Here is a 22,588-nt window from a genome sequence, read left to right on the forward strand (position 1 = left end):
GTGCCGGGACTGTGGCCCTAATTGGACATCCTTGGCAGGTACAGGTTCTATTCCCTCGCTTCTCAACGTCATTGGTTTGCGATCAACACCACGTTTTTGAAAGCATCTCTGAAGTACCGAGCTTCGGAGCTCTTGAGATGTTACCTTTATAAGCGAAGCATCAGCCAGGAATTTTTCGAGTTCCTTGCAAGGTCCATCCCCAATTGTGGTAGGTTAGCAGAGTGGTTTCGACTGAGACACGCATAATGTATTGTCATCGATCGTTGCTGCTAGCAACATTGAGCACCTGTACTTGCCAACTTGTCCACGCTCAAGCTTCCAGTTCTCAGTTGCTGGCCTACACTGTGCCCGCTGGATTTCCAACCAGCCTTTTCCCGGCGTACTACATTCCAGCATCGCCAACTCAAGAGGTAAGTCCACCTACACTGATTGTGCTGGGCAGATGTCTAATGGGAAAATCAAGCCACAACCAATCATTTATGATGCAGCATTGAACTACACCTTTCCTCTTGAACTGACAAACCCATATACTATCCCTGAGGAGGATGAGGATCCGATCTACTATCCAACGCCCTTATACTCCGTTACAAACGGAAGTGCTATTGTTGCCGATGCCATCAGTCAAGTACAGTCCATCATCTCTGGAAGCGGGTCCAATTGCTCCAAATGCATCTCAGCCTTGGAAGTAGGCCAATATGTTGCTCAGCGGGTCCCATCCATGGTTCCAGATTTGCTGGTCGAGCTTTGCATAAGCAACGGCCTCCACTCCAACACTACCTGCCAGGAGGATTTCGAAGCAACGACCTTTGGCGCTGTTTGGACTCAGATTCTCGCCTTGGCCGATGTCTCGGGATCTGATGGCCAATACATTTGCAACTCCATCAGTAGCACCTTTTGCACAATGCCATCAACTCTTCCATCCAACACTACCGGATATTTTGGTCCAAAGCCGGCCAATTTGAAGGTTCCAAAGCCGAGCGGCAAGCGGGTCAAGGTCCTACACATGAGCGATATGCACATCGATCCTCGTTATGCTGTCGGATCAGAAGCCAACTGCTCCAGCGGTCTGTGTTGCCGCGCTAATGCAGCAAGCACTTCGTCAAAGGTCTCCCTTCCAGCACCGTTGTATGGCGCTTTCAAATGCGACAGCCCCTATTTTCTTTTGACTTCTGCGCTCGAGTCCATTGCGCCGTTGACTGGGACCACTCACAACAATAAATCCGACTGCGATCAATTTGCGTGGAGCATTTATACCGGTGACTTGGTCTCCCACGAAAGCCAGAACGAACTATCCCGTAACTACACCATGTATGCAGAATGGTCCATCTATCATATGCTTAAGGCATATATTCCCAGCGGGCCAATCTTTCCAGTCTTGGGAAATCATGATAGCAATCCCGGTAATGGCCAAGCATCACATAAAAGGGGCCCAGACTGATACCGTTACAGAGGCTATTGACTCTCCTCACTCAATGCCAGGAAACCTAGGCCAGCAACAGTAAGTCATGCACTAGAGTGTTGTTACCATCTGACCTTTCAGATCTTGGAACTATGACCACGTTGCCTCGCTTTGGCAGCAGAACAACTGGATCACGCCTGAAGCCGCCAATGAGGCTCGCATGCACTATGCAGCCTACAGCATCAACCATCCTGTCTATCCAAAGTTGAGGATCATTACGCTGAATACTGATTTCTGGTACAAGTCGAATTTCTTGAACTTCATGTAAGCAGGTTTCCAGTCTCTGGTGACTCAGGCTCACAACTATATAGCAACACCACGAACCCCGATGTAAGCGGCAATTTGAAATTCCTTGCCAATGAGCTCCAGGATGCAGAGAACAAAGGCGAGCGAGTCTGGATCATTGGACACGTTTTGACCGGCTGGGATGGATCGAATCCTATTCCCAACCCCACAGGTAAGTAATTCAAGCTTCGGGACCCAAGCGACTGACCAGCATGATAAGATCTCTTCTACCAAATCATCGACCGCTATTCGCCTCATGTCATTGCCGGCATCTTCTTTGGGCATACCCATGAAGATCAGTTCATGATCTACTATGCCAACAATGGCACTGTTCAAGATGCAGCTCATGCCTTGAATGTTGGCTGGATTGGGCCTAGCGTCACACCTCTGACCAACCTCAACAGCGGATACCGCATGTACGAGGTCGATACAGGTGACTTCTCGATCTACAATGCCTACACTTATTACGCCAACGTCAGCGCCTTTGGTGCCATCAACGCCAATGAGACGGGACCAGTCTGGAACTTTGAGTATTCCACTCGGGACGCGTACGCGATCGGCTGGCCAGAGAACGCGCCGCTCAATGCAACCTACTGGCACAAGGTCACAGAAGCCATGGCGGCCAATCATACTCTTGTCAGCATGTTCAACACTTTCGACGGCAAGATGAGTGTCAAGACACCAAACTGTACGAGCACTGCTTGTGCCGAAGCTAAGATTTGTTACATGCGAAGTGGAAGCGTGGCTCTGGGCAAACAGTGTCCTCAAGGGTGAGTGCTCATTTACCGGTGGAAATGCTGCTTGGCTGACTATGCTTTTAGATTCGGTTCCGTTCAGAGTGCGTTCACTGGCAAGAACTTCTGATCTGGCCCACGGTGGATAGTAGGGAGAACAGATTACTAATTCTGTCTACGAATTCGACGAGCTCTGTGCCAACGTACAAATAATCTGCTAAGTACTGCAACAGATCCTCCAAATACCTAATGATCGTTGTGAAGACGACTCCCTGCCTGCAGCATTTCGGTCTTGTGTGTGGAAGTCCAGGAGCTTATGGAAGGTTGCCCGTCTATCTCTTGATGTTGTGCTCCTTATTCAAGCCCAGCAACGCCAGTGATGGACGCTCTGTCACCTCTCGAGATCCCCTGTTTTGCCGTCCCGCGGCCGTGGACGTCATTCAAGTGACTTATCATCGATCGACTGCGTTGACGGTGATGAGCCATCACTTGAGACCCATCGTCAGGTTCAAAGAGGCGTCTACCAGTGATGTCCTGTTGCGCCCATGCCTGTTCTTGAAAGACCGGCTCGCACCTCGATCCACCGTTACGTCTCCCCTTGTCTTCCTCACTCAGTTTCGAGCTCTGTTTGTGGGAATATCACCTCTCGCCTTGTCGGAGTATAAAATGATATTTCGTGCGTGTTCGCTCGCTCCCACGCCAACCTGCAATTGTGAGCAATTTCATCGGTCCATCCGTCAATGAAGATACTTACCTGATACATGGTTCTTGCCGTTCACTTGGTGTAAGATCTTTTGCAAAGGCAGCGCTCCTAGGAAAGAGGATTGTACTAGTACTAGTACTCGTACTCAAGGTAAGTCCAGGTCCTTCGAAAGCTACTACAGATCAGTACCGACTTCAAACCAGCACTAGGACCGACTTCGCTCGAGCGTGCTCGAATCATACGTACTAGTAACACGGGGCCTTTCCCGCGCGACCACTCGGCCTCCTCTTACCACGGGAAAAAAGCTGGGAAGTGGGAAGTGGAATCAGAATGTGCCACACCGGCCCAACCCGCAAATGGTGCACGCAATGCGGAAAGATGTTCGACACGGACCACCAGCACAAGACGCTGTGTGAAGAGGCGAGGCAGAACGACGGTCAATGTGCATGCCCAGATGCGCATCGAGATACCTGGAAGGATCACTACACGGATCATTGTCCCGATTGTAAGCCGGGGAATGGGTATGGGAATCAGTATGGGTATGGGGACGAGAAACCGGGTTGCTGTATCATCCTTTGAAGAGGATGTTTCATCCTAGCATTCTTCCTTGAAGGAATGAACTCACTGGCATCATACACGGCAAGGCAGTGGACGGAGCTAAGCAAACTACCAACATGTTGCTGTGAACAATGGCGAGAGAACAAAGTGAACACGGGAAATATATATGCCGTCAAATTAGATACATTCGCATTGCCATCGTCAAATAGTACTACTGGTAGTGGTTCCGTGGTCACATTCACATATACCTCCCACCCCCAATTCATCAGGCATCAAGAATCAACCGTGCAAGGAGTGTCGTGAAAACGTTGAAAGAGTGAGGGTGACAGACTTTGTGATGCGCGCTTAAACAGTCTTCCGTCGCCGCCCGTGTTTACATTGTACGATTGCCCTGGCCGTCCCCGTCGTCAAGAATGCCTTCCATGGACAGACTCCTCGGCCTCGGCGGCAGGGGAGAAGATTGGTCCATACCAGGCGACGGGATTGACACGCCGCTGCTCACGCTGGAGTTATGCCGGTTGTGCGTCGGTCGATTTTGTTTGTTCGTCAGCGGGGAGACGGGATCCAGAGCGCCCAGCATGGGTGGCTCGTGTGGACTCATTCGCGAATGGTGGTCGAGGCTGGTGACGCCTACGCCGTCCTCGGGTATCGTCGGCACACCGCCCCGGGGCGAGCCTATGCTGCTAGTATTGGTCGCTGCCGCCGTGGTTCGCGGCGATGTAGGAGGCTCTGCCTCCGTGTCCGAGTCGGGCTGCGAGATGGTCGCGCTCTGCGGCGCCGCGAGGTTTCCATGCCCGGCACTCACGACGCTGGGTGGATACATGGCCATGTTGCGGAACTCGTAGTTGATTCCGTCGGGCTTCTCGGTCTTGGGTGAAGCCGAAGCGGAAACTTCGTGCACCACGGATACGCCGGTGTCCTGCGCCTCGACGGGGCCGGTGTATTCTGCTCGTGGTGAGCGGACTGCCGTCGAGGACGACCACCGCGGCTGTCTGCCCCCGAAATAGTCGCTTCCGCCTTCGAGTTCTTGCGGTCCCGCCTGCGCAGGAGGAGAGGTCTGCGTTTCGACTTCGGTGATGGTGTCGGAGCCGACGTCCTTTCCGGCTGCAGCGGAGCTGGTGGAGAAGATCCATGGGATGATGAAGTTCTTTCGCTGGCCACTGACTTCGGAAGTCTCACGGTCTTGACGGCGGCGTTCGGCAATCCGCTTGCGACAGCAGATGAAGAAGAGGAAGCCGAGAAGGGCGAGACCGCCGACGGTCGAGACGGTTGCGGCAACAGGCACGACCCAGCCTCGATCGGAGTGGGGTGGAGGAGTCGGTGTAGGGGCAGTGCTGTTGTTGGGATTGCTGGATGAAGTGGTTTGTTTCTTGTAGGGACCGAAGAATTCGATCTTGCTCATGTCGTATTTGTTGTCGAACCAGCTGGCTATATCCGAGGTCATACCGCTGGCCGTTGGTGTTGAAGAGATGACGTTGAGAACCGTCTGATGAGGCTTGTAGTCATCGTGGACATCTGGATCGTAGACGCCCGTCCAATTCAATGTGTTGAGGTTATAAACGTCGACGCTTCTGTTGGTTGTGAGTGGATTCTCTGACTTGTCTGTACCGCCAATAGCGATCATCTGATCCGGGTATGGAGACACACAGACATGGCCTTGCCGGGGATCGCCTTCGCGTCCGACGCTGTCAGCCTTGATCCAGGTGAAGGACGGCACTGTCAATATCCAGACGTCGGTATTGGGGTGTGTGTCGTTATTGCTGTCCCAGCCTCCGTAGACAAAGATCTCATGATGTGATCCGTCCTCCGCCGAAGCCACAACTGTGCAGAACTGAGCGAGAGGCTTGTCGGGGAACGGAGAGCCTGTGTTGAGCGGCTGAAGACTCCACGTATTGGTGCCGATATCAAACACAGGAAACTCCTTCAGGAAAGTCATCGAAGTGTTTGCCTCATCCCTGCCTATGTAGAAGTTCACATCCGCAGGCTTGACAACACCCCCAATGGCGATCAGGATTCCTTGCGAGCTGGTAGGAACCCAGACGAGAGCGCCTTCCGTTCGCCATGGAATCGTTGGGCTGTCTGGTGGGTCAATGATCGACCAGTCCGCAAAGGTGAGGTCGTCCATTTTCACCTTGACGAGGAAATTTGCTTCATCTGTGGGAGGGTCGAAATAGTCGTACTTCGAGCCATTCTGATTGTACAAGCCGCCAAAGTAGAACCCAAGATTTTCGCTTGGTGCATTTGCTCCGGCACCATTTGTGACGCCGGCAGGAAAGTTTGAGTCCTGGGGCTGGTAGCCAGTATTTGGGATTCCGAGGTCGTCGTTTTTGCCAGCGGGCAGGTTGTACAATGGATCGTTAACTGTGCGTGGTGCGGTGTTGAGAGAAGTGAGTGTCATGCCACTATGAGAATGGATTAGCTCTTGTCTACAAACACAGTTGCGGTTTTGGATTACCCCCAAGCGTAGAATTCGGTGTAGCTGGCGAACATGTATCCATCGAGGTAGTAGTTGTTAACCGCTGCCTCCGGAATGGCCTGGAAGACGGCCGGAGGACTGTCTTCGTATACGCCAAACGCCTCGTGCAAACTGAGGTTGAACAATGCACCCTGTGTAATGGTGACGGTTGTCACATCCCAAGCGCCATCCTCCCAAGCTCCTGTCTGCATCTTACCTCCTTCCAAGTATACATAGTCTCTGATCAAGGCAGCACGTGGTCTGTCCCATGTGCCTATCTGCTTGGAAGTATAGTCACAGCTGGCAAGAGCAGCCAGCGACAGTAGCCACAACGCAGATCGCAGTGTTGAAAACATGACTACCGTATGTTAGCAAGCTGTGCTCCTCCAGCAGTGTTGTGAGGCTCCACGAAGCAGTCGAGTTTGGCATATATCCAGACTTCCAGCATCTGGACCCTTACCTACCGGTCTTCCGGAAAAGCTGACTCTTGAAGAGCCATCAAGAGCCTATGCACCCTGCCACAATCATGGAGGGGCTCTACGGCATCTTTCCGGCTAGAAGAGTCTAGCTTGTGGCGAATATATCAAAGGAGGAATGTTTTGGCCCCGAGGACAAGGACTCGGTAGGCTTGTCTGTTCAGGTTTCTGCGTTAGCCTGTGAACCGTGATCTAGCCCATAACAGACGAGCATATCATAGGATCCTGCAAAAGTTCAGGTTGCATTGTCCATGGCAGGTTGCCCCAACCGACAAGCGAGCACACACCTGAGGCATATGCACAGACGGGAAGTTGGGCTGGCGGACCAGGACTTCACGAGCGGGCAGAGGAAGATCACGTCGATTTTTCCCAGAACAGCAATGGTGCTTGGGTAGCAGGATTCTTTGTGCAACATAATGCAGAGCGTCGAGTTCATGTTGAAGCTCTGCATCGTGCCACTTTTGGAGGAGGCAGTACGTGTGCAGGGCTTCCACAGTGCTCAACCTAGCCAGTCCTAAGTCTCACACTGGGGACCCGTGTTTGTGAATACCACTGAGCCGACCACACAACACCCATGCACTCCGTAATACACCATTTATCGACTTGTCGAGAAGGAGAAGCTGCATTGCCTACGCTAAACATAGAAGAATTAGCGGGGTCAGGTTCTGACCGCGATGGAAGAATCCCACCCTCAGCCTTATCCCATAGATCACTTTATCCTGCGACTTCCATGGGCTTCAGTAGGTGCAGAGAAAGGTAAAAAGCACTAAAAGAGAAGCCCGAAGCCTTCCTTCCTCCTAGTGACACAGATCAAGCACAGAAATGTCGACAGGCACCTCCGGAGATTTTTCAGCCTGATGGTGACGGGCCCAGCCGTTGTCCTTCTCGCACACTAGCACTATGGAGTATGGACGGACGTGTCCGCTGTGCCGAGGGATGCGTTGGCTAAGCCTCCGCATATGCAGAACGGGACGGGCATGGCTTGATGAGCAAGCCCTGTCAGCCCATTACTGGTTCACGTGCTGAATAAAGTGTATGCAGTAGCACCCTCACCTAGGTTGCATGTGGCCAAGGTCTTTAGCTCCAGCTAGAACTGGTGGCCTGAGGTCTCGAAAGCAAGACGGCGGGGCGGCGCTTCCAGCATCATCTCGGGGCTTACGATACACCTACAATAACGGTCGTCACTCTGAGACAAAGCAGGATGAGTGTCTTTCTCTCACTTGAGAGCTGTGACGACGGGCGGCATGCTGTGGCTGTTTACAGTTGGCAAAGGAAGCCCCAATACGTCTATCAGATGACTTCTTTACGACGCTTCCAGGTGATAAAGCTCCATTACAGGGGTAAACGGAGCTCACCGCTTGATTGGCCGCCTGATCACGGTCTCCTCGCAGGTAAGGGCCGTGATGGGCTTCTTCAAATTGGCACGGATCTTCGAAGCTTGCAGGATGGAGGGGGGCTGGGCTTCCAACTCGTATCCAACCCGTCCCTCCTCTTCGGATGTTCTCACTCGCACGGATACCATGCGTGACTATGGTAAATACCCACCAGTCCAAGGTGCCGAACCCAAGGAAAGCTACTGCTGACTTACTAAGACCCGCTTCTGACGCCCTATTTCACCGCATTTGTTGTCCTCCCAAACTTGATCAGGCAATTGAGCCTCACTTGGACCGTTTTGACCTGGTTGAGTAGTCTGGCGAAGCTATGCGGTCTGCGGCCACGAACCATGGTCACTGCAGTTGCCCTCCCTTCTGTGGTGTGTGCCCACGGTGTGATACCGCACTGGACTCACGCCCGCTTCGGCTCCTCTTTCCTGTGTTTACGTCTGTCCGTTTGTCACGAGGATATATTGGGGCTCGTCTTATGCGTTAAGCCGCTGTCTCGACAGTACACCACGGACATAGCCCCCAAAAAGCCCCCATTAATACTCTGGGCCTCGGCATTGTCAGCATCCAGAACAGTGGTCAAGTTTCCCATTCACCCCATTCAAGAATACTAGCTGAGTGGAATCGACGATATAACAAACTAGGTCGACCGTGAGGCTGGGTGAGCCACCTCGCGTCGAGAACCCCTGACAATCATGGTAAGGTACCGAAAGATGCTATCCCCGTCCGGGACTTTTCCTCCTCTCCGGCCAGTCTCAATCGGACGCCGTCGGCAGCACCCCAGAAAGCGAGCACGCTAGCGAACGCCTTCCAAAGACTAAAAAAGGCGTCTTTACATCTCTAGCACCGTTGCGGGAGGCATGCCTGAGTCCTGCAAGCCACTGGCGCGATGGTAGCATCGCTTCGATGGGCAGTGCGGGCTCCCCTCAACAACGGATGACGACAAATGAAGTATGCACGCAAGGCAGGTAAGCTTCAATGGCCATATATGAGGACGGAATAGTCAGCTTCCTGCTCCTTCTCCGTCTTTTCCTCCCGGACCACTGTAGCCTCATCGTTACTCACCAGTCACTCGTTGCACATCTTTTGGATCTCCAAGATCGACATCATGAGGCTAAGGATCGCGGGCCTTTTGTGCTCCATCTTTGTCAGTCTGGCCATCGCTGGCAATGACGGATGGGAAACCACCACTACAAGTGCGGCTGCCGGTTGGGTGGACTGGTCAACTTCATATGTTACAGTCCCGACCACAATTTATTCAACCATCTACTCAACAGATACCAGCTACATCACAGTGACCACTACCTCGGTGTCAGTTTCTGTGTCTGTCTCACTACAGATCCAACCCACGACCATTGTCGAGTCCACGACCGAGATTGACACCAGCTACATTAAAGTGCCGGTGACGGTCCCGACTACTATCGTGGCTCCTACTACAATTGCTGTGCCCACCACGGTTGTCGCGCCCACAACCATCGTCAGCCCAACGACCGTTGTCAGCGAGAGGACAATCACCAGTATTAATCTGAGCACCGTGACAGATACAGTCACTTCCACCGTCGTTTCTGATGTCACAACCACTGTCTCGACTTGCTCATCCACTTTGACTGGCCTGGTCACTTGTACCTCCAGGACCGTCAATCCTACTTACACTCCCAAGGCTCCTCTTCCGAGCAACTATCTGTGGGGATGCCCACCAGGAACCATCTGCACGCCACCTCAAATCGGCTGTAACTGGGAGCAGAATCCTCCCGCAGACACCTACGTCTGCGCTCCGGAGGAATGCAAACCGGCGCCTCCTCTTCCCGTACCCACTGATTGGAACTCGTCCTGGCCGACTCCAACCGAGGGCAACTGTGCATGGTACGAGCCAGTCCAAGGCTACTTCCACCTCGACCCAGAGTTGTTCAATCTCACCTTTGCCATCTTTGATATCTACGGCCAACCAGTTTGCCCGACCCCAACGCCGACACCCAGTGGCTGGCAAGACTGGAACGACTGGCCCAAGCAGACAGCAACATCTACGCCAAAATTCCCACGACGAGGCAGCAAGAACATCATCGCCGAGATTGCCAGCCGCCAGGCCCTTGGAGTTGCCCCGTCAGCATGCTATGGCGTCTTCGACAACACTCAAGCTGTTGCTCAAGGTATCGGCTACGTGTATAATCCTCTTTGCCCACCAACGACAGACTTTATGCAGGGTGTCAGCGCCTGCCGAGCCTGCTCTTCAGCCAACGGTGGTTCCTCCTCGACCACGGATGACTTCCCCAAGCTTCAGAATTATTTCGAATGGTGTCAGAATCACGCTCCATAAGCAGATGAGGAGGCCGATTGGGTGCCCTGATTAGTTCCTGTGTGGTGCATGTTCGGAAGGACAGCTTTGACTCTCTTTGAGCCTCAACGTCCACCAACAGCCAGTCGTGAGTAGTATATGGTCAGTATATGGTCATCTCTGCTGCAGATGGAGGAACCCAAAAGAACTTGCATGCCTGGTTTTGGAGCGTTGTTACTAGGTCCGATTATTCGCATGTGAAAAGCTAGATTGGCATTCCTTTGAGATGAGACGAGACATGAACAGGGACGATAATTAATGTAATGACAATCCATATTGAACTTGATTTGCATTGAGTTGCATTGACTTGACTGTGACTTCTGCCATTACTCGTTGGGATCCCGTGGATACTGTTGTATCAGTTAATAGCTAAGACTTTCTGTCACCGGGCCTTGCCGCCGCCGCCACCGCGGATAGCGCCGTCAGGCTTGAAGGCTAGGGGCCGAGGGGGCTAGGGCCTCACTAAATAGGGCCACTAAGCTCACTAACTTAGGCCAATCGGTAGCCTTGTCTTCTCGTCATTTTTTCTCGCTGCCATTCACACACAAAAGGCGTTATCATTGCTGTCAATCTTCCTGACGGTTCCTGTCGGAAGCTATGCATCGGGCTGTTCTCTCAGTGACCGTCACAAGCAGTCTTCAACCGATACCTTTCCCATTGACTCCTGATGACTGTTTCCTGAAGATTGTGTCCGCCACAAAACCCGGGCTACCGCAAAATTTCAGCCCTCGTGAAGACTTGTGCACTCATGTAGGTCGAGAGCAGCCTCAGCCGTTTATATGCGGCTTCCGTCTCTTCAACATGTGGCCACAACCACTGCAGCCGGCGCTGTTTGACGCTGGTGATACTGACAATTGACCATGGTAATCACAATGACCATGATTATGAAAAGGTTTGCTGTCCAACGCGTTTGCACCGCATCATTCCAGCTGGCAGGCAGCGTAGAAAGATATTCCATAATGAGATCTCATCGCGTACATACCAGTACCTACAACGGTGTGAATCAACGCCAACTATCAACTGCCGCCTGAAAAGAGGAAGCAACATCTTTCCGAAATCGACGATCCTTCAAAACATCATCAGACCGACACTTCAGACAACACACCAGACCTGCCGAGACCTCCCCATCCAGGCGGCAACCCTTCAAAGACACAGAAACCCCTTCAAATCTTCTCGTCCAGCCCGGTCAGGTCCGGCAAGTCTACCAATACCAAGTCAAAGCCCGTCCGCAGTTCCAAAAGACGAGATCTGACCGACCACGAAGCAAATCAATAGGACAGTAAGGAGTGCGTCCAAGTTTACCAATAACGGCAAAAAGCAGACTGTCAAAGTCAAGGTCAAAGCCAAGGATAAAGGTCAAGGTCAAAGGCAGCAGTAGTGATCCTAACCTGTCAGGTAGGTATTAGATGTAATGTGTTTCACCGGCCCGCTGTCCCGACACTGCGCCCATTGTCGCACACACATCCGACACGACCGATCCTACCAGTCCTTCTGCTACAGGATGGTCCTGACGGGCGAATGTGACGAACATACCATCAAAGAGCCGCACGACTGGACGAAAGTGTTCAAGGACGTTTGTGCAGACTGTAAGCCTGCAAGTGCCAGTCGGAGTCAGAGCCAGAGTCAAAGCGAGAATCTGACGACGGGGAAAAGGTCGACAAAACCCGAAGCCAAAGCCAAAGCCAAAGCATTGCGAAACGACGGCAAAGACGAGGACGGGCAAAGCGAAAGCGAGAAAAGCGAGACGAGCAATAATGGCAGCACCACAACGAAGGCCTCAAGTACTAGCACTCCAAAAGGACACGACAGCGACAACGACACGGACACCGACAAGAGGCGCACGCACAACAAATTGAACATGAGAATGAGCTCCGAGGTGGAGTCCGGGGGACACCAACTCGAACACGATCAAGAAAAATCGATGGCGGAGGATACTGATACTAGTATTCCATTTTGTGAAAATTGGGACAGAGTCTCGGTGGACTGGGCTCTGCGTCAATTCATCGGCCGGTGCATACTACTTTGGTACGAAATTTATGAATTTCGCCTTGCATTCGGCGTGCTGACGATGATTGTGCTGCTTGTCTGTGCGGCGCGTTTGGATCGGTGTTTGTGTTTGGCAGGAGATGTCTTGTGATGGATGGATGGATGGTTGGATAGTGCTTATGGCTCGAGGTGGTAGGGGAATTCTTCTGATGATCGATAAACGGACGGGAGTCATGGGCTTGAGAGTGGGTGGAACAGAGCAGCGGCCAAGGAAATAAAGAGAGAAAAAAGATGCTGCCTTACTTGCTGTTCTGTTCGGTGACGGCGTGTTCTAAGATAGAAGGCATATATCGGTCTCGAATGAGTCTTTTTACGAGGTGAAACTCCGCTGTGGCTACAACACTGTACGCCGTACAGCATACTACGTACTGTGATAGACTCTAGCAACTCTCGCGACTCTACAAAGCGGCGACACCAGCTAGCACAGCCGCACCTAGCAACCCCCATCCAATGCTCAGCATCGAGGCACCACTGCCACTGCCTTCACCAGTCGCCGAAGCAGACGCAGATGCAGAGGCAGTGCCGCTGGCAGCGCTGGCAGTCTCCGAGACCGTTGACGTTGCGGATCCGGTGGCAGAGCTCGAGCCCGAGTGGCCCTCGTGGCTGGTCGACTCATTGGCGTAGGTGTACTCGTTTGCCGCAAGTGGTGTCGCGCTTATACCCGTCCCATTCGTGCAGGCCGACGGTGACTCTGCCTCAGTGGACGTGAATGTGATATCTGCGCACTATCACGTCCGTGTTAGCTTTTCTCGCGTGTTATGAGAAGTAATAAAGGGGACGGGTTGATCCGAAAACGTACGTTGTAAAGTCCACTGCCATCGTGGCTGTTCGTGATGACTTGGATGGAGGCGTTTGTGCCGTCGGTGAGGTTCAAGTCGGCGGGGACTGGTATGCTTGGAAGGCAGAAGTCTCCTGGGCCCATTTCGTGAATGGTCGGGAGGAGCTCATAGTTGAAAGAGCTGCCTACTTCGTTGCCGATGGCCAAGGTTATTTGGATCAGATTTTCCGTGTGGCCGAGGTCCAATACGACGGGAATGGAGGTCAAAGGGACCAGTGTTCGGTTCTGACTTTGTGAGTATCCGCCACATGGAAAGCTGGCTTGGTTCTTATCGTCGGTGCCTCGAGATGGTGGGAAGGTCAGCTCGAAATGAGCTGATATGAGGAGAGGAAGGGACAGAAGGAGGAGTGAGCGGGACAACATCTTGACTGGCAAGGAATGGGAGTGACGGTGGACAAGCGGGTTGGCCTTGAGTAAAAGTTGGGTAGTAGAATTGTCATTCTCGAAGGGTGACCTCCTGATCTTATACCAGCTTTCTGAACTCCCAAGACAGATCCTTCCCCAGTCCCAAGCCACCAGAGGAGCCAAGTGCTGCCTCCACCATCAACCAGGCAAAATATATGGGAGGAGCTTGGCAGATCCATTGTCGGTCGGCAACCAACTGGCTGGCGTCCGTCAAGGTACAGAGCCGCTCAGGAAGTCAACGTGGAATCTTGACCCTTTCGGCATATTTGGCAGTTATCTGCACATGGGACGTGTGCAACCACAGCTCCTTTCCGGCATTCGTTTGCCGTCTTTTCGAGTTTGTTCAAAGATAGAGCATGGAATATATTGTGCTCATGATGGAAGATAAGATCTCAACGCCGAGAAACGAGGCGGGCTGGGCGACATCGGAATGTCCTTGGCAGTCTCGGCATGAGCAAGTTTCGACGACTGCTCTGACTGCTTTGAGTGGTCTAGATTAATGCTCAAAAATGACACCATAAGCAAATTCACGCGTCCGCGTTGGAGAGGCGTGAAGAGTGACGCGCGAGTCATGGCGGAGACCGGTTCAGGAGCGGTTCTAGTCTGCTCAAAGCCAGACTCATCAACGAGTGGCCCCAGCCTCCATTGCCGGCTCCGATGCGTGTGGCATGTTTCCAACGAGAAATCAGACCAGAGACTTCGGTGTTCATTCCAGGTTGGAAATCCTGAGCTGCGCTCACATAACGAAGCTGGACAAGAAACATGCTAACAATGGCGAAATTGCCTTGAGACCACGAATGCCAGAATGCGTTCCATGGTCCAACCACAGTCACCATGTTTTCCAGTGATTGCACAGCTTCCCGGACAGAATTGATCGAGCCCGTCATTATGGCTCTTGCAGCCGACTTTTGAGCGTCCGGCAAAATGGGGCTTGTGGTGCCTTGAGTCTGAATAGGTCTGAGAAGTGCTCGAAAAAGAACGATTGAAACGATCGAACACGCAAGATGCACGGATGCATTGATACCAGAATCAGTACCATGATTGAAGGGCAGATCGGCATCTAACCTCTGGCAACACTCATTCAGATCAGAGCGCAACGGTCGAGCAAGTTCCAGGGATTTGGATAGATCCGCGGACGTATCCATTGCGGCACGCACAGTGCAATACGCTTCATGTATTCGTGACAGAAGGCGGTGATATCGAGGAGGTGATAAAAGTGCCTCGAATCGTTGCTGATGATATCAATCTCACCTGCAGTATCTTCATCAGGACCGATCGATCGTCCGCCTGGCGAGTCCAGACTTACCCAGATATCCATGACAAAAGTTGCCCACCATAGGCGCGTACGGAGTTGCTTGTGGGCCAGGGGTATGTTCCAATTACTACAGTCGTAATGCAGACCAAGACATCTCGCCATTGTTACCGCCATAGATGTCAACCAGGCGTATGCTGGGGTCAATCCGCAATGCTGCGCAGGAGGACCCTTCTGCAGCAGGAGGAGACATGCTTGCAAAAGTTCTATGGTGGAACGATGAGCTTCTTCCAGAATAGCTGTGACCGCAATTGAGTAAAGCTGTTCTCGCTTATCCGAAACATCGGTGAGGGTGGCGCTGAGATGGTCATCGTGCATCGCGAAGGGGAGAGCTGTTGCATATAAGGAGGCAGCCAATGCCAACGATGCATTATCTTGCTGACCATCGCCTTCAAGGATCTTATGCTGCACGCTTTCGGGCAGTACTGGGAAGGCTTGCTGAACAAATCCGGAAAAGAGGACCTTCAAGTGCTCGCGCTGTTTGTGAGATAACAATTTGCTAACTTCTGACCGGGAATTGCATCGAGTGCTACACTTCGGCATGAGAGAGGGAGGAGGATGATCGACATGTAACAAGACCGGCGTGTTTTCTTCCGGCCTCTGATTTGCGGCATCGGCCAAACGGGTGCTCTGCAAGGGAACTCGAGGCAAATCGAGTCGTTCGCCTTGTGCCATCAGGCCATTGACGATATATCGACTCAGATGCGGTGTCAGGTGGGAAGTGGGAGCCATGCAGCGTTCGCACATCCCAGAAAGAGGACTTTTCTGGTGACATTTCCGGTTCTTGGGGCCCACTGCCATTTTCGACTGTCTTGCTTTGGGTCTGATCATTTCGGGCGGCATTTGAGGAACCATGTTGGCCCACTGACTGAGGACTTCCATCTTCAAAGAAGACGAGATTGTTGAAAAACGTGCTATCGAATGCAGGAGAAATAGCGTCAACCCAATTCCAAGCAGAAGTGCCGGGAGGTTCTGACAGTGAGATGATTCTGTTGCCTGCTGGGCCTGACGAGATGGTCCGCCTTCTTTTGGTAGGTGGCTTCTCGAGGAAGGTGCAGTCACTACCACGGCTTTGGCAGAAGATGTATGGTGGTGAGGAATCAATGCGACAAGCAATTTTCCTCAATCTGCACAGATCGCAAGGACGATCTCGTCGAGACTTGTAGGCTCGTGGCCCTTGATCTCGGGTCGTCTCCTCCATATGTTGTGGCTAGCATGACGACTCCTATGCCGTGAGTGAAGCTGGAAGTGATGGGTATGCATGTTGATAAGGCGGGAAAGATTATCTGTTTTGGTCGACGCGCCGCTAACCGTGACCTCCCCCCTCCCCCTGTTCAGTATACCACTCGATGCAAAGGCTGTTGGCGGCATTGGTGACGCTTGAATTAGACGCGGCGACCACCTTGTCTACAAGAGTCCGTTTGGAAGTCAAGAATGGGTCTGGAGCAATACGTGATATTATCTTCACTCATCATGTCTCAATATTGAGAACCTGGATTGCCTTGGCCGGTCATCTCTATTGCAGTATGCTTCATACACAAATTGTTCCTCGTTCCAGTGGGCCATTAGCTTTGCAATTTGAAGTCCGGAAAGATTTCCCTTTCCAATTTTCTCTCTCAGGGATTTCGCCCGCTTCTCAACAACTTCAAGTCGGTAAATTGACCATTGCTTGAACAGCTGGTCCCAGCTGCTGCTTTTCTTGACATTCCCGAGATTGGACACATCTTTGAGAGAGGGATCACGAGGCCGGAAGGAGGTAACCATGGTGACACGCTCACCAGTGCCGACGGCTTTCAGAGCGACATGCTCAATGCAGCCTCCTTGCATCATCACTGCCCATCCGACTTGAGGACCCTTGACTCTAGCGATCGAGCCATCACCCTTTCTGAGACCAGTCTCACCACAAACCATGTTACTCGGGTCAGAAAGCATGCAGACGCAGACCCAGGGATAGGAGTCTTTGTGCCACAACCCGACCGATGCCAGCTCCTCAGAATGATCAACGTCCGAAGGTTTGGCTGGAGTAGATTGACGGGGAGGAAATGCTGGAGGAAGGGCGTCACCCAATGGCATTCCGTCCTCGAGTGCGTCCACCTGCACATTGATATGCGCAATCTCATAGTCGAAAACTACCTCAAGATCGACCCCAGCGGCCTGCGAACAGGCTTCGAGCACCCGTTCGTCGCGCCAGACGGAGTCCACAAAAGGTGTGTCCCTCGAATACCCTCTCATTTTATAGCAATGTGGCAATGTTCTGTTTCCATGTTTCTCAACGACCTCTTTACGAAAAAGATCTGCTCGCATCTGGTTGACACCCTCAAGGGTGAACAAAGGAAAAGGCTCAGTGATGGCAATGGGGGAGATGGCATCTTCCTCGGATAGCAGAAGTTCTTTCAAGGTGACGAGAGATTTGGGACGCTCGAAGCAAAGATGTTTCGAAGGATCGAAACGAGGAGTAGGAGGGGTTACAACGACCGGCTCGAACTTGGTGACGCGTGTTCGGTGGTTGGCAATGGGAGCACGATGGTTTCAGCGGCCATTTTGGCTGTGTTTCTGGTAGTATCGTGAGCACGCAACAAAGCCTACCTCGACTTTATAATGAAGCTGAGGCAATGCGCCGTCGGACGGCATCGGTACCCGTTGGTCTGAGAATGGAGCCATCTCTGTGTGCCATTGCAAGCTGAGCCAAAGTAGCAATCTGATGCAGAAATCAGTTGCCCATGTTAGACGAATATTCTGATGATAGTCCATCCGGCCACATCGAAGGAATGAATGGGCAAGAAACGGAGAGTGCCATCAGTGCTGATAAAGAAAACATGGGGGTGCGACGGCGTGGACGGCAAGACGGCCAAGCGGTCTTCTCCATTTTCCTCGCCATGACGGTGCCTTATATAATGTGCAGACCGCCTGCCTAAAGAGCCAGCATCCAACTCGACGTAGTAGATAGGCCAAAACCTCATGGTGCCAGGACTCTATCGTTCTTGCCCCTGACCGTCGTGACTTCCCACGGAATTTGGCCTGTCTACAAGGACGCAAGCAGTGGTCCAATCACCAACTCAAGATTTGCCCGTCAGTCGGCATCTATCAATACTTCCATGGGGCTTGCTGGCGTGGAAAGATGGGCAACAGTCGTCTATCACACACCAGAGGTATAGGTACAATGTCCATGAGTGTCGCTTGCCGGTTCGAACGACCCACGACCACCACCATGGCTCAGTCGCAGATAAGCCCGAGCACGGCTACAAAAAGAGCACGTCTCCCATGAGACTCAGGTCGAACTCTTCAGGGTTCAAACCATACAGGGAAGAGCATTATCTTGATTCTTTTCTGAAAACCATGGGCTCCGACAAAGATACCAAGATCGGTGCAACCGGTCCACGACTCGAAGAAACAACTGAAGTCGGCACGATCCGTGAATACAAGTCTCTTCATGTCGACGGTATTGATCCTGTGTTCGAGAACCAGGCCCGGTTGGTCAATCATGCAGTTCAAGCAATCGGAACGGGCAAGGTGCGCCTTCTACCCACTGTTTCTGGCAAAGCTGACTGGGTACAGTACCAATGGGCGTTGTTCGGCCTTTGTGGTTACGGATGGCTTTGCGATCAGGTATGATGAGTACGCATTTACACTCGAGTACACCGACTGATCAACCCAGCTCTGGCAAACCACGGTGTCTGATGCCCTCGCTCAAGTCGCAGTCGAGTTCGCTCCAAAGCACTCGGCTTTCCTCTCGTTGGCTTTGATCGCTGGGCTCGTCGTTGGCGCGTCATTCTGGGGCCTTGGATGTAAGGCTTGATCGACCAATTCCTCTCAGACGAGCTAACACTCCCAGGCGATTTGATCGGACGTCGTCTTGCTTTCAACTTGATATTGTTGATTGCGGGTGTCTTTGGCACTGCTGCTGGCGCCGCTCCGAATTTCGTGTCATGTGCTGTCCTGGTCTCCTTTTGTGGCTTTGGAGTCGGAGGCAACTGTAAGTCTGCCCATGCAATCCTCGTCACCAGCTGATATCTGTAGTGCCCGTCGACAGTGCCGTCTTCTTGGAGTTCCTGCCCGGCACGCACCAATTTCTCCTAGAAATCCTAGCAGTCTGGTGGTCGATTGGGCAAATCATTCCAGCTCGCGCCGCCTGGGGTTTCCTTCCTCACTATTCCTGCAGTGCAGACACTCCACCGGGTCAATGCAGAAAAGCCGACAACATGGGTTGGCGCTACCTCATGTACCCCATGGGCGCGATCACTCTTGTTGCCTTCTTCGCGCGTTTCTTCTTGTTCCACCTCCAGGAGAGCCCACGATACCTTACCGGTCAAGGCCGCTATCAAGAAGCCATCGATGTCTTGAACGAGGTCGCCAAATACAACGGTACGACACAACCCTTGACAGTCGCAGACCTTGGACAAGTCGAACGGGATTTTGCCGAGAGTCACGGCATTGCACCGGTCAACAAGAAAACCGCCATAAAACGAACATTTGCCCAATTTCGTCCTGGAGGCTTCAAGCATGTTCGTGCCCTCTTCTCTACCAAAAAGCTGGCCTTCAGCACCTCCTTGATCCTCCTCGTATGGAGCTGCATCGGGTTAGCGCCCCCCTTGTATTCCAACTTTTTACCAGAGTATCTTGCCCTCCATGGGGCCCAGAGTGGTTCGAGCAGCATCAACATCACCTACCGCAACAACTTCATCATCGTTGCGTGCAGCATTCCAGGTTCATTGGCCTGCCATATATCGGCAGACGAGGCACGCTAAGTCTGTCGCTGATCTTGACCTCGATCTTTCTGTTCGCCTTTACCACAGCACGCATCCAAGCTCAGATCCTGGCGTTCAACTGCATTTCCAGCTTTGTCCAATATATCATGTGGGGAGCCCTGTATTGCTATACGCCCGAGGTTATTCCCAGCATCCACCGCGGTACAGGTACGGGTATGGCGGCTGCGTGCAATCGCATATGTGGCCTGATGGCGCCGATCATTGCCACGTATGTTGGGTACACCAATACGCCGATTTCCGTGTCCGCGAGTCTGTACATTGTGGCTGGACTGTTGAGCTTTGCCTTTCCATATGAGACAAGCGGGAAGGCAAGTTTGTGAGTGGGTGATGATAAAAGACGGGGTGGAAATGATGAGGGGGAACAGCCCAGGCAGGCTACCGGAAGAGGAAAAGCCCCCATACTTGTCCTGCATATTCTCGTGGGCTGGGGTTGTTGTAGTTGCATACCGTCTCTTGGACCTTACCAGGATATATCGATGACGGTTTGAGACACGTCAGATTCCTGTTGTCCTCTCGATACCGGCTCGAGACTATTTTTCTCTACCTAGAAGGCCAGCTCGGTCACTTTCGATGCTACTTGATCTCCTTCTTGCTGACGATCCCGCGATTTCCACACTGTTTCTTCTACTCGAGTACGCCTTGTCGCGTCCGGTTCTCTCGGCAATCGTCCCGGTCAGTCTTGGGACCAGCCTCGGCCTCCTCTCATCTAGATCATCGACATGATACCGCTGGGCCAGAGCGGTCGTGGTAATCTCGTCGAAAGCATCCACGTTCGTCGTCGCGAACCGCCGCGCAGGCACGCCCTTGGCGAATAGGACATCCAACTCCTCATAAGTCCGACCTCGGGTTTCGGGAAGGCGAAAATACGCCCAAATCCACGTGAGCAAGGCCGTCGTGCCCCAGATGAAGCCGGTGTAGCCTCGCAGATTCAGTGCTTCTGGGTTCAGGAAGAACGGCAGCATCGAGCCCGAAATGACGGCGCAGACGTAATAAGCGTTGCGCGCCAGACAGACGGTCTTCTGCCGCAGCCTCGTCGAGCCCACTTCCGCCGGGTAAGACCAGCCCAGTTGGCCGACGGAGCATTGATACGTGAACGTCCAGACGAGCGTGAGGGCGGCTTGTGTTACGGCGATGAATTTGTGGTGCGTCCAGACGTTCAACACGCCGATCAGGAAGAGTTCGATGGCCATGACGAACGCACCGAGGAGGTAGATGTTCCGTCGGCCCATGTAGGGCATGAAATAGAACCAGTTGACCAAGGTTCCGACGAAGGCAAGGGTCGTCCCGAGAATATTGAGCGAATATGTGGTTTCGGCGTCAAGACCGACCTGTTCGAAGAAATACGACGCGTTGTAGGCGAAAGACAGGCCCGAGAGGATTTGGCCTGCGAACGACACGCATGCGATTTCTGTCCGGCGGAGTTCGAATCCGGTGAAGCAGTCCCAGTAGGACGTCCCGATGCTGAGTTCTTCTTCGAGATGGTTGGTATGAACGATCGACGCAAGAGTCTGTTTGACATCGATTGTGGCCGAGGCGCTCTGGAGGCGGCGGAGTGATCTTTCTGCGTCCTTGAGTCGCTTCTGGCGGACCAAGTGCCACGGCGATTCGGGGGCGAAGCATAGCAGCGGTATGAGGAAGGCTGGCCAGACCTAGTTAGGAGGAGTCAGTCTGCGTGTCAATGGCGGGGTTCATGGGGATGTTCCATACCCATTGCACAGCGAAGGGAATGCGGAATGCCCACTCATCATCGCGTTCTAGGCAGGCTCTCAAGACGCCGGAGGAGATCAGCTGACCGATGATGAAACAGACGTTGACCCAGGAAGTCCCAAAGACTCGAAGTGACATTGGCAAGACTTCGCTGGCGTAGGCTGGAGCCGTTGTCGCGAAGACGCCCCACGGGAAGCCGCACAAGATTTGTCCCACAAGGAGGACTTGAATGTTGGGGGCGAAGAATGTGAGGAAGATGAAGCATGACAGGAAGCCAAGTGCGCCGACAAGGACACGTTTCTGGCCCAAGATGGCGACGAGGTAGCCGTTCAGGAACGTGCCCATGAAGGCTCCTAGGCCGGAAGCGTTTCCGACGGCGGCCATCCATGCCGGAGATACCTGATATCCGGTCTGAGTCTGGTCGCTGACGCCGACGAATACTCCGTCTAAGATGGGGTAATCAGCAAATCACATCGACCTGGAATGCACACTGTCGACAACTCACATTTGCGCTGAAACTGCGGGAAAGCCCAGAAGTTGCCTATCAATATGGCGTCATAGCCTTCCATGATGATACACATGCTGACGGCGAAGGACCAGAAGATGGCCGTGGGATAGGCTGCGATGGCTTCACGCACGGTCAATTTCGGTTCGTGTTGCGGACTGGCCTTGCTGCCGCGTAGGGGGGGTCGAGGCTTGCCAGTGTGGTCGGCATCTCCCGCGCCGGACATGGCGTCGTCTTCATCGTCGCGTACCAGTCCATCGGCAAGGAGAGGCAGATCCGCGAGCGCACATTCTTCGACACCTTGCCAGGATGGTTTTGCCATTGCTGTATCGCCGTCTAAGAGAGGTTGAGTCTCGCAGGTGGTAGATGTCCGCTCGGTGGTGTTATCGGATAGTGAGGAATGGTCCGAATTGCTGGACGCCTCCACTAGGCTCATTCTATCTCCGCAGGAGACGGTGTTCGGGTCCTTGACGTCGTTGCGCGCTGTTCGGTCGCTCACATACCCGGGGAGAACTAATGATTGATCATAGTGATATTGGCCTCGTCTAGATCAGTGATGGTGAAGGTGAAGATGATGCAGGCGTAGTGAGACAAGGTGTTTATGTTCCGGGTCTTGGTGGCGCTG

General features: G+C 52.9%; 9 protein-coding genes across 11 annotated transcripts; 4 read left to right on the forward strand and 5 right to left on the reverse strand.

The window, feature by feature from the left end:
• Positions 1-245: 245 nt before the first annotated feature.
• PV05_11717 (uncharacterized protein) lies at positions 246-2,608 on the forward strand (the record flags this gene model as incomplete). The annotated part of the gene is made up of 7 exons (XM_013455226.1): positions 246-410; positions 464-1,400; positions 1,450-1,498; positions 1,541-1,723; positions 1,771-1,916; positions 1,965-2,514; positions 2,566-2,608. 7 exons carry the CDS (start codon positions 246-248, stop codon positions 2,606-2,608), a joined length of 2,073 nt encoding a protein of 690 aa, XP_013310680.1.
• Positions 2,609-3,913: 1,305 nt separating this feature from the next.
• Positions 3,914-6,829, reverse strand: PV05_11718 (the record flags this gene model as incomplete). 2 transcript variants are annotated; one of them, XM_013455228.1, is made up of 3 exons in its annotated part: positions 6,659-6,829; positions 6,195-6,552; positions 3,914-6,141 (listed from the first exon to the last, which is right to left on the reverse strand). In XM_013455228.1, the coding sequence occupies exons 2-3, from the start codon at positions 6,548-6,550 to the stop codon at positions 4,113-4,115; spliced, it is 2,385 nt and encodes a 794-aa protein (XP_013310682.1). In that variant the 5' UTR covers positions 6,551-6,552; positions 6,659-6,829. The 2 variants fall into 2 exon arrangements, with proteins under 2 accessions (XP_013310682.1, XP_013310681.1); XM_013455227.1 differs by having other exon boundaries at positions 4,113-6,141; positions 6,195-6,829.
• A 2,331-nt stretch (positions 6,830-9,160) lies between these two features.
• On the forward strand, positions 9,161-10,366 carry PV05_11719 (uncharacterized protein; the record flags this gene model as incomplete). Its single annotated transcript, XM_013455229.1, has 1 exon — positions 9,161-10,366. One exon carries the CDS (start codon positions 9,161-9,163, stop codon positions 10,364-10,366), a length of 1,206 nt encoding a protein of 401 aa, XP_013310683.1.
• Positions 10,367-11,885: 1,519 nt separating this feature from the next.
• Positions 11,886-12,521, forward strand: PV05_11720 (uncharacterized protein; the record flags this gene model as incomplete). The annotated part of the gene is made up of 1 exon (XM_013455230.1): positions 11,886-12,521. The coding sequence occupies one exon, from the start codon at positions 11,886-11,888 to the stop codon at positions 12,519-12,521; it is 636 nt and encodes a 211-aa protein (XP_013310684.1).
• Positions 12,522-12,662: 141 nt separating this feature from the next.
• On the reverse strand, positions 12,663-14,009 carry PV05_11721 (uncharacterized protein). Its single transcript, XM_013455231.1, has 2 exons — positions 13,230-14,009; positions 12,663-13,155 (listed from the first exon to the last, which is right to left on the reverse strand). Exons 1-2 carry the CDS (start codon positions 13,629-13,631, stop codon positions 12,829-12,831), a joined length of 729 nt encoding a protein of 242 aa, XP_013310685.1. The 5' UTR covers positions 13,632-14,009; the 3' UTR covers positions 12,663-12,828.
• A 233-nt stretch (positions 14,010-14,242) lies between these two features.
• PV05_11722 (uncharacterized protein) lies at positions 14,243-15,867 on the reverse strand (the record flags this gene model as incomplete). The annotated part of the gene is made up of 2 exons (XM_013455232.1): positions 14,243-14,630; positions 14,831-15,867. 2 exons carry the CDS (start codon positions 15,865-15,867, stop codon positions 14,243-14,245), a joined length of 1,425 nt encoding a protein of 474 aa, XP_013310686.1.
• Positions 15,868-16,449: 582 nt separating this feature from the next.
• Positions 16,450-17,646, reverse strand: PV05_11723 (uncharacterized protein; the record flags this gene model as incomplete). Its single annotated transcript, XM_013455233.1, has 2 exons — positions 16,450-17,469; positions 17,572-17,646. The coding sequence occupies 2 exons, from the start codon at positions 17,644-17,646 to the stop codon at positions 16,450-16,452; spliced, it is 1,095 nt and encodes a 364-aa protein (XP_013310687.1).
• A 277-nt stretch (positions 17,647-17,923) lies between these two features.
• On the forward strand, positions 17,924-20,374 carry PV05_11724 (uncharacterized protein). Its single transcript, XM_013455234.1, has 5 exons — positions 17,924-18,495; positions 18,541-18,591; positions 18,641-18,770; positions 18,818-18,958; positions 19,003-20,374. Exons 1-5 carry the CDS (start codon positions 18,247-18,249, stop codon positions 19,728-19,730), a joined length of 1,299 nt encoding a protein of 432 aa, XP_013310688.1. The 5' UTR covers positions 17,924-18,246; the 3' UTR covers positions 19,731-20,374.
• PV05_11725 lies at positions 19,996-22,551 on the reverse strand. 2 transcript variants are annotated; one of them, XM_013455235.1, is made up of 4 exons: positions 22,159-22,551; positions 21,964-22,086; positions 21,459-21,904; positions 19,996-21,400 (listed from the first exon to the last, which is right to left on the reverse strand). In XM_013455235.1, the coding sequence occupies exons 1-4, from the start codon at positions 22,397-22,399 to the stop codon at positions 20,282-20,284; spliced, it is 1,929 nt and encodes a 642-aa protein (XP_013310689.1). In that variant the 5' UTR covers positions 22,400-22,551; the 3' UTR covers positions 19,996-20,281. The 2 variants fall into 2 exon arrangements, with proteins under 2 accessions (XP_013310689.1, XP_013310690.1); XM_013455236.1 differs by having other exon boundaries at positions 21,964-22,551.
• Between the last annotated feature and the right edge of the window lie 37 nt (positions 22,552-22,588).

This window comes from Exophiala xenobiotica (assembly GCF_000835505.1).
Source record: "Exophiala xenobiotica strain CBS 118157 unplaced genomic scaffold supercont1.7, whole genome shotgun sequence".
NCBI lineage: Eukaryota > Fungi > Ascomycota > Eurotiomycetes > Chaetothyriales > Herpotrichiellaceae > Exophiala > Exophiala xenobiotica.